This window comes from Periplaneta americana, chromosome 10 (assembly GCF_040183065.1).
Source record: "Periplaneta americana isolate PAMFEO1 chromosome 10, P.americana_PAMFEO1_priV1, whole genome shotgun sequence".
Lineage (NCBI taxonomy): Eukaryota > Metazoa > Arthropoda > Insecta > Blattodea > Blattidae > Periplaneta > Periplaneta americana.
In genome coordinates this window covers 52,623,837-52,634,278 of record NC_091126.1, presented here as the reverse complement: position 1 = coordinate 52,634,278, position 10,442 = coordinate 52,623,837, and the positions used below count along the sequence as shown (strand labels likewise).

The 10,442-nt window shown below is 39.1% G+C and overlaps 1 protein-coding gene across 1 annotated transcript in view; it reads right to left on the bottom strand.

The window, feature by feature from the left end:
- Nucleotides 1-244: 244 nt before the first annotated feature.
- LOC138707684 (histamine H1 receptor-like) overlaps nt 245-10,442 on the bottom strand; it is an 84,338-nt gene continuing 74,140 nt past the window's right edge. The window contains exon 2 of the mRNA XM_069837480.1: nt 245-1,720. Within this exon, the coding sequence (XP_069693581.1) occupies nt 606-1,720 (1,115 nt within the window). The 3' untranslated portion in view covers nt 245-605. The remainder of the gene's footprint in view (nt 1,721-10,442) is intronic.

The following is a 10,442-nucleotide window of genomic DNA, read 5'->3' as shown; positions in this document are numbered from 1 at the left end:
TTCCAAATGACATCCATCATTTTTGCTGTGGATTCTTCAAATAATATATCAATCTTCATTAAACTATGGTATGCACTTAACTTTAACCCTTTCTTTCTCTTTTTAATAAATGGTGCTTGGCCCACTATGGCTCTGAACCCTTTAATTATATGTTAATAATATCAGTAACTTAAAGGGATTTTTGATTGATATGTTTATGATGAAAACATTAATGAAAAATGATTTCCATTTAGTATGGCCTTTATTCAACTTCAGTACAATAAACGATATTAAATAGGAAAGGTTTTAATGTGTTGTTACATAAAAATTCAGTGCTTTTTACACTCGAATTGTTTGCTGGGTGATCACAAAACATTTCACAGACACTCGGTGTAATTGTTGGGTCTCTATCAGTAGTTCTCAGATACAAATATTTAGGTCTCTCTCCATACGATTCATAGTTTCGAACGAGATTTAGCGTTTACACTTAATTTTTAGATTAAATGATGTACTTATTACTCCGTATTGTCTAATAAGTTACTCGTAACAAAATATCAGTCATTATTCAAATGCTTTTGTTACCCCGTTAATAATTTTCTTTGCTTCTCTTACTGGTAATAAAAGTGTTAACCATTAGGTATTGGTCTCTGTGTGTGATCCGGCTGTCTCGCTCCTCCTCGGGTTGTCACTGTCATCAAGGCATTGCGGTCCTTGGTACCGTACCCAATCATTTTCTTGAAAGCCCTCTTGAAGTTAGTGTTGCACAAGGGATATAAAATGGGGTTGAGTGTAGAGTTGATGTAGCCAAGCCATATGGTGGCCGTGTGTAAGAGAGGATTCACACAGTCACTGCAGAAGGCTATGACCATAAACAAGACGAAGTACGGGAGCCAGCAGAGGACGAAGGCGCTCATGATGACACCCAGTTGCCGAGCGGCTTTCTTCTCCTTCTGAAGAACGACTGAGTCAGAGTCATTTCGCTTCTTTGTTGTGTTCTTGTGCACGAACGTGCGTCGATTTTGACTTCCCACGGAGTTCTCCCGGTTGTGGTTACCGTGTTTGGTATCGACCGCTCCTCCAGGTAATTCAACATACTCCACATTAACCGTAACTCCCTCAAAATGCGAGAGTCCATCTGTCTGCTTGTCTTCTGGCGTATACGAAAACACAGTGAGATTTCGAAACTGATGCGTTTCTCCGCCCATGACGTTTTTCTTTTTGAACGTCCTAGATTTTGACCGTGAATGAGTTGGTAATTGGTCTTCTGCAAGAGAGTCCGTACCCCACACATTACTTGTCCCCACTTCTATCTTAGTGCTGTGATTGCATTGGCCGATCTCAAATCTGCTACGCTTCTTTATCTCGAAGAATATGCGTCCGTAGAGATACACCATGAGTACAGTGGGTATGTAAAAGTTGAGGCAGGCCGCTGTCACCTTGAAAGCCACGTTACTCGCGAATTCAGTTTCGCAGACTGTGGAGGGATACATTCTCTTCCCTCCCGACTCGATATAGTGCCAGCCGATGATCGGAAGAATCCAGAGTGCCGAACCGATCCACACCAGACCGATCATGATGAGCGCTCGTTTCTTCGTGCGACGACGGAGATACCTCAGCGGAGACGTGATGGACCAGTACCGGTCCATGCTGAGGATGAAGAGGTTCAGGATGGATGCCGTCGATGCTGTGTAGTCTGCTGACAGCCAGAACTGGCACACTGCAAGGCCAAAAACCCATCGACCTGCGAAAGATAAGGATGCGAATCAGAAAATATGACATTTAATACCTGAATTTTCAGTAATTTAAATTTACATTCTGAATAGTTTCAAAACAACTCTTCTCGAAATTATTCGGCCATTTTATTAGACACATTAGTAGAATATGTGACACACATTAGTAGGTACTAGAGTTGAATAAAGAGAACATCATTAAGAAGATTTCTCCACTGTCTACATTATGTCTAAATCTTTCTGTCAATTCTTGTCTACTCGGCTCCGGAACAATTTTTCCCTCTAAATTATTCAAATCAACTTTACAGGGAGTTATACCTGAAATCTTGATTTGCATAATACACGTCACTGTTCGTTAACAGAAAACCTCAATTTAAGTCACACGGAGTTAGTGTGCACTCGAAGTTGGTTGCTTGACGGTTGTCAGCCCACTTTGAGGTCTGTGGATATGGAGGGAAGAATTGAATCGGTGTCGGTTAGAGTTCCCGGGTAGCTCAGTGGTAGAGCGTTGGTACGTTAAAAACCGAAGGTCCCGGGTTCGATACCCGGCTCCGGAACAATTTTTCCCTCTAAATTATTCAAATCAACTTTACAGGGAGTTATACCTGAAATCTTGATTTGCAATTCTTGTCTATTATCTCAAAATATCTGTTGTTAGACAAACTATATCTTTCAATCACCGCAACTCGTATGCGGTTGCTATCAACTCACATATAAAAATTCAACCATAGGCAGACTAACGCATGGTTAGCACGAATCTGACGTACCGCCGGACAGACATTATGACTGAGCATTGTTTTCGAGAAGAGAATAGGAATTTTCATATGCCACTAACACCGGGCGACATAATAACCTTACACATTTAAGTAACGAAATGATTGAGCGGTCTCTTGAATCTTAAAATATTGCTGAAGTCGATTCGGTTGAAAGTGAGTTTGATTCACAGGGCAAGACTCGGAAGTAATTTCATTGTATTAGGGCTACTGTCCGTCCGAATGATTATGTTGCAGCCTAGTTTCCCTCACCCGTTTCCACTGGCTCCTTTGTAAAGACAGGGTTGGGCTGTTAGACTCTTACATTTTAGTTGGTTATTTAACGATTCTGTATCAACTACCCGGTTATTTAGCGTCAGCGTTGATTACATTTGTGATAGCAAGAAGGTATTTGGGGAGAAGATGCCGAGAATTCGACATAGATCACCTGACATTCGCCTTATGGTTGGGGAAAACCTCGGAAAGAACCCTACCAAGTAATCAGCCTAAGCGGAAATTGAACCCACGCCCAAATGCAACTCCGGATCGGCAGGCAACCTCCTTAGCCGACTGAGCTACGCCGGTGGCTATTGGAATCTTTCCTGCAGATATTTGTTTTACGGAATTAGAACTCTGCTGAGACGCCGTTAAGTAATTGTCACGTGATTACCCCCATTTCGACGGCCCTGCGCCTTGAATGTGCGATGCCATAAAATTACTCATGACAGACAGAGACACTGCTTATCGTAAATACAGACGGAGCAAGGACGAATTAGATTTTAATAATTACAAAGTTTTAAGAAATAAATGTAATCAAGCAGTAAGAAATGCTAAATTACGCCATGCACATTCCCTTATTCTACCTTCGGTCAGTGCGAAAGAATTGTGGCGTAACCTTAATAACCTGGGTCTAACAAAAGCAAAGCCTCGGGTAGATAACATCAACTTGTCACTCAATAGTCTAAATGAATATTTCGTCACTGCTCCACCTGAACCATTACATAAACAAGAGACTCTTGAATTTCTCAGATCTTACTCCCAACCTGTATGGGATAAATTCTTTTTAAATACATTAACCCGACTGACGTAATAAAGACGCTGCGACGTATGAAATCTAAAGCCCAAGGTGTAGACAATATAAATATCACTCTCCTGTATAAAATAATAGATGTGATCCTGCCGACCGTCACCCATATATTCAATACATCTATTATGACTGGGTCCTACCCATCACTCTGGAAAACGGCATTAGTGAAACCTTTACCTAAATCTAACACACCTTCTACAGTAAACCAATACAGACCGATATCAATTCTTCCCACTCTTTCAAAAGCATTAGAACATATTGTACACGGACAACTTACGAACTATCTCGACGAACACAAACTCCTCGATGACTATCAATCGGGTTTTAGGCATGGACACAGCACTACTACAGCCCTACTTGAAGTGACTGAGGACATCCGTGAAGCTATGGATAGGGGTGAAGTAACGGCGCTAACTCTTCTCGATTTCAGCAATGCCTTTGGTTCTGTTGATATCGACATGCTTCTTGCAAAGATGAAGGCTTTGCACCTGTCAGACAATACCTTGAGCTGGATGGACTCCTACCTACGGGACCGCCAATAGTGTGTTTCACTTGATAATCAATTCTCCCAATGGCGATACACAAATCGGAAGTGCCGCAGGGCTCCGTATTAGGACCACTACTTTTCTCTATCTACATTAATGACGTATCAAAGAACTTACAGTATTGCCGATATCACCTCTATGCCGACGACCTACAACTTTACATACATTCCAGACCCAATACGATCAATGAATCGATTGACAAGTTAAATTGTGACCTAGCCATTGTCTCCACTTGGGCGGCCAATTTCGGACTCGCACTTAATCCAAGTAAGACTCAAGCCATAGTTATTGGACATAAGCGTTTAGTTAACTCCCTTAATAACAGTAATCTTTCAGGTTTTACCCTTAACAACACGCTAATCCCTTATTCATCTGTAGTAAAAAATCTTGGCTTCTTTTTTGATAATACTCTAAGTTGGAATTTTCAAGTTAAAGAAACGAGAAAAAAATCTGTTCCTCCATTCACTGTTTGAGTCGCTTGAGAAACTTCTTTCCCCAGCAACTAAAACTTACCCTAGTACAAACCCTAGTAATGCCGCACTTCGATTATTGTGACGTTTTGTTAAGTGACCTAAGTTCTGAACTGTCAGTCAAGTTACAGCGAGCTCAGAATATGTGCGTCAGATACGTGTGCAACATCCGACGATATGATCACATATCACCGTCCTTCGCAAGTCTCTCGTGGCTCCGACTTAAAGAACGCAGAACTTAACACTCTTTGTCTTTACTCTTTCGAATTCTGCACACCTCAACACCAAATTACCTTTCGTCTCGTTTCTCTTATCTATACTCTAACCACGACGTAAATACCAGATCACTTATCTGTGGCACGCTAAATGTACCTCTTCATAGAACATCTTTTTATTCCTCATCTTTTACAATATCCACCTCGCGTCAATGGAATTCCTTGTCACAAAGTATTAGGGGCTGCAAGACAACAAACACCTTTAAGAACAGCTTAAAAGATAACCTTATTAGCATTTCACTCCAATCATACTGATTTTAACTATCACTGACTACACTGTTACTTTTTTCTTTAGACATCATCCTGATTGTGCTGTATTTTCAAAATTGTCTCATAATAATCTCTTTCTATTATCTAATATCATTTGAAATATATTAACATTCTATGTATTATAGTTTAATTCTGCTACACAGTTTATTTCAGTGTTTAATTAATAGTTCATAGTATTTTGTTGTTTAATTCGTAAATAACTCTTGTATACATGTAACTCTCATCTAAATCAAATTGTTGAATTCTTTGTAAGTTCATGCATATGTATATACACTTTTTGCTGGTTGAGTGGAAGAGAAGGCCTTACGGCCTTAACTCTGCCAGCTAAAATAAATCATTATTATTATTATTATTATTATTATTATTATTATTATTATTATAACCACTCGGACGGACAGTACAGTAGAGCATCGATTATCCGAAACAATTGGGGACGGGTGTGTTCAGATAACTGATATTTCAGATAACCGATCATTTACGAAAACAAATTGTACTGGTGTCATAGAAGCAGTATGAAACAAAGAAACACTGTTATTAAACACAACTGTACATACAGTATATATTTTGTATCGTAAGTCTCACAAATAACATAGAGAACTGACTAGCCTAGGTTGACAAATTCAATATGGTCATTAACGTAGCCTACAGTTTAGTAAGATAAGTCCATTTCTTTCTTTTTTTTTTTTCTTTTGCTTTAGAGCTGAGACTCGTTTTTTGCCGCCAAATTTCGCAAATAGCGCTAGCAAAACTTCTACATGGCACGCATGCAAATTTGAATTTGCCGACTGGAACGCTTTCGGTTAACCGATGTTTCGGTTGATCGGTATTAGGATAATCGATGCTCTACTGTGCTACTATTTTCTAATATAAATTCGTCGAAATTAAACTCATTCGAGAGGACTACATCTTTGGCATAGGAGTAACATAGCTCGCTACTACGCTGGAGGTCAGTGCTCGAGTCCCACCGCCCGGCATATATATATATATATATATATATATATATATATATATATATAAGTTGTTACACAAGTTATTGGAAACGAGTATTTCTTGTTTGGTAGTAAGAGGACAGAGAATAAAAGAAAGGGCGGGAGGGAAGAAGGGGAGGTGGAAGAAAAGGAGAAGGAAGGAGGAGGGTGGGAAGGGGGAAGAAGGAGGGAGGGAGGGAAGAAAGGAAAAGAAAATAATTAATTCATTTTGATATATGTTATAGCGTTTCTATGCACTGCTAAGTCTGATTATATTACCTTAAAGAATAGCCTATGATATTATTATGCGAAAGAATTTGAACTCTTCCTTGTGGTATAACACTAACCAAGCAACCGCAAAATCTGCTGTGTTTGTTCAAGTGTCTTACGTTCAAGTGGGTAGTAGTAGATGGGTGTATAAAAGGAGGGTTAGTTGAAGCACAACCCGGTGTTACACTACATTCGTTATATCGTTATTTAACAACGTTGTATCAACTGCGCGGTTATCTAAAGTTGATTGAATCGGTGATAGCGAGATGGTATTTGACGTGATAAATTAAAGGACTCATGACATTACTTGATATTCATTCTACCATTGAAAAAAAAAGTAAGTAAATATAATCAACCAGGTAATCAGACCAATCGATATTCGTATCCTTCTTCAGCATGACCTCGATTTATTTTACTCTCTTAGAAAAGAGAAAAATAAATTAATAGGCCTGTAACATGAGTATGAATAGGAATCTTTTCATGCCTTCGGTTTACTTATTTAAATATGTACCTACGTATTACTTACTGTACTGAAACAAAATTTGTGTTAATGATTTTATAGTTAAATACAATTTCAAAAATAACAATAATAAACTTTCGATCAAAAAGCGGACATGATATTTGTTACTGGAAGTGACCTAAAAATAAGTAAAACATTATTTCAAACGTAACGAAATTATCTATTTAAAATAGCAGTTGTAAACGAAGAAAATGTTTTCGCGATATTGTTTAAGTTTGACATTTTAGTGAAATGACTAAAAACGACTATATATTAAAGTTTTCGAAAGGCAAAAGTTTCACTTTCTGTCGGCAGTTTAAACTTGGAGGGACTTGAATATTGTATGCTTTCCAAAAACATGCCAGCTCGATATACTACTAAATAATGTACGAACCGTTAACGAGTTAAAATTAGCAAAGGAATTTAGAATTCTTTTGGGTTTAGCTATAACCTGTCAAAATATTTGCACTTAATTCACTAATAAGTGCACATGTGCACATGTGTAAAGAGTACGCGCGGCTTCATGTATTTCCGTGAGAGTAAACATATATTTGTTAGCCTCTTTAATTATCTAGGCAATGTTTTCTTTCGCCTATTTTCGTAAAAGTCAAAATATATTTGTAAAATTGGTAACCCTCGATGATTTCTAGACTATGTCTTCTTGCATGTAATTCCATGAGAGCCAAACGAATTCTAGAGAAAATTCACAATTGAGAATTTCAAAATAAATATGACTCACCTCTGGTACAGGGTGTTTCAAAACCTCTGCGATAAAATTTTAGGGGTGATAGATCTAACAATAAGGAACCCTTTTTGTTAAACAACCTATATCTTTTGACGCGTAGTTTCGAAGTTACCGTTGAAAATGTTTCTGTGCGGGAGTACGTCAATGTATGCGAATGTGTGCACCCCTGTTTGTTTGTTGAGGTGTTTGTAAGAGAAGTGAAGGATTGTTGTTGTTGTTTGTTTACGTTTAATATTCAATACCTTTTCCTTTCAGTTCAGTGTAATCATCAATTGAGAATGGATGTCTGCGCGGTCTTCCACCAATGCGCGTCCACACCTGTGGAGTAACGGTCAGCGCGTCTGGCTGCGAAACCAGGTGGCCCGGGTTCGAATCCTGGTCGGGGAAAGTTACCTGGTTGAGGTATTTTCGGGGGTTTTCTCTCAACCCAATACGAGCAAATGCTGGGTAATTTTCGGTCCTGGACCCCGGACTCATTTCACCGACATTATCACCTTCATTTCATTCAGACGCTGAATAACCTAGATGTTGATACAGCGTCGTAAAATAACCCAATAAAAAAACCTATGCGTCGGAGACGAAGAGACCCATCGTCTCGAAGGTGCTTATAAAGTCGAGCAAACATTGTATGGTGAGGGTGATTTCTGTTTTGAAACTGTTGTTGGTACATGTGGAGAGCTCTTCTTCCGTTTTCACGAGCCTTCCCATAACACATTGACATGTCGGATAACTAGGGAAAAGTGTGGACATCCATTCTCAATTGATGATTAGACTGAACTGAAAGGAAAAGGTATTGAACATTAAACGATAATAAAGAGCAACAACCTTCTCATCTCTTACAAACATCTCAACAAACAAACGGGGGTATCCACACCTGTGGAGTAACGGTTCACCGCGTCTGTCCGCGAAACTAGGTGGCCCGGGTTCGATTCCCGGTAGGGGCGAGTTACCTGGTTGAGATTTTTTCCGGAGCTTTCCCTCAACCCAATATGAGCAAATGCTGGGTAACTTTCGGTGCTGGACTCCGGACTCATTTCACCGGCATTATCACCATCTCATTCAGACGCTAAATAACCAAAGATGTTTATAAAGCGTCATAAAATAACCTACAAGAAACAAACAGGGGTGCACACATTCGCATATATCGACGTACGCCCTCGCAAAACACTTTCAACGGTAACTTCGAAACGACGCGTCAAAAGACATAGGTTGTTTAACAAAAAGTGTCTCTTATTGTAAGATCTATCACCCCTCACAGTTTGTCGCAGAGGTTTTCAATCACTCTGTATAATATTTCTATATAATTCCTTACATTTATTAACAGCTTTATCTACTAGGTTAGGCAACGATTGTCGACTGCCTGTTTGGAATGGCACATTTAACTACTGCTACCGGTCTAGAACAATTAATTAGGAATTAGGTATTTCGAAACAATACCCGTATCTTTGTTTGTACTGAAATTTGGAATAAAATCGATCCGACATTTACCTTTCTTTATTTTCAGATTGCAGAAACCATTATAATCTTGATCAGATTGTCCTACTCAATAATTTGAACTTCAACATGAGTCCAGTGCTCTTCCATTGAATCAACTCACTCAGTTAATACTCTAAAAATACCAGACAACCTTATAAATTGATTTGATATAAGAGAAATCTTTCAATTAAAATAAAAATTCAGCAAAGTTTGTAGATCATGTGGTTGTTCCTAGTGGGTGAGCGTGGCGACGTATTTGTATACCTGTAAGTAAAGGATGTGAACTGGAAGAGGATGGTCTTTAGCTTCTCAGGCTTAATCGATCGCTTCACCCGTTCGAGTCCCCGTGCAGGGCGTTGGGCGATATTGTGCTGTGTCGCAGAGCGAGGTGTTGGGGTGAGACAACTTTGCATATTGATAAAGTTTTAAAAGTGTATTAATGTTGTTTACACGGCTGCAAAGACGGGATCTATGATGTCGCTTTATTTCCAATTTCGTCATCGTAACTTGGAGAAATTTCTGACATCAGTGTAAGTTCATTTTCTGAGCATTTTTTATGTTGGTGATAGATATTGCCATCGCTTGTAAGATGATGTAGGGCGGGGTGCAAAGACTCGAGTGCGGAAGAAGACGGAGATGGGAAGTCTTGAAAATAAGGGTGATTTACTTGCTGTCAGGTCAAGGATCTTTCGGTGTGGTCCGCGATGGCGAGAAATAAATCACAACATACTTTTGGTCGCCTCGTTTTTCAGAAGCGAAATTTGTCGTTAGCAATTGCTTAACGTGATTCGATGAATTAACATAATTTCTTATTTCGCTTAATCAATCCAGTACCGGTTAATTATTTCACGACTAGAGACTTGTAGTTTGAAGGCAAGCTAGTGTGATTTTGTCTTATGCTACTATTTTACTAGTTTTTGTGTAACTAACTGAATATTAACTAACTGAATATTAATATGAAACTCATTATATACTTGAATTCCATCAATCACCAAGAAACGAATTGAACTCTCTTATTACTAAAACATACGGAAAAGGCGAATTAAAAGGATGCTATGGAGGTACAGAAGTGCTTATCGGGCGGGACATGGAGCATCCCTATGCACTGCAACCTAAAGAACATTTCTGTGCACCCGTGATGAAATGAGTTGCGTGTCCTCTGTGCTGCGTGGCTAAGCCGACCCCATTGTCCGCCACAATACTCAGTGCTCTCCATCCGTTTAAACAATTTAAACCTAATACTACTAGGTGTGTTTGAAAAGTTCGTAGTCTGATCCATAGATGGCATTGAAAACGTGTCAAAAATGCCACCATTGTAAGGGACAATTTTACATTAGTTCTAGTACGAAAAATCATAATTCTCTGTTGACTATATG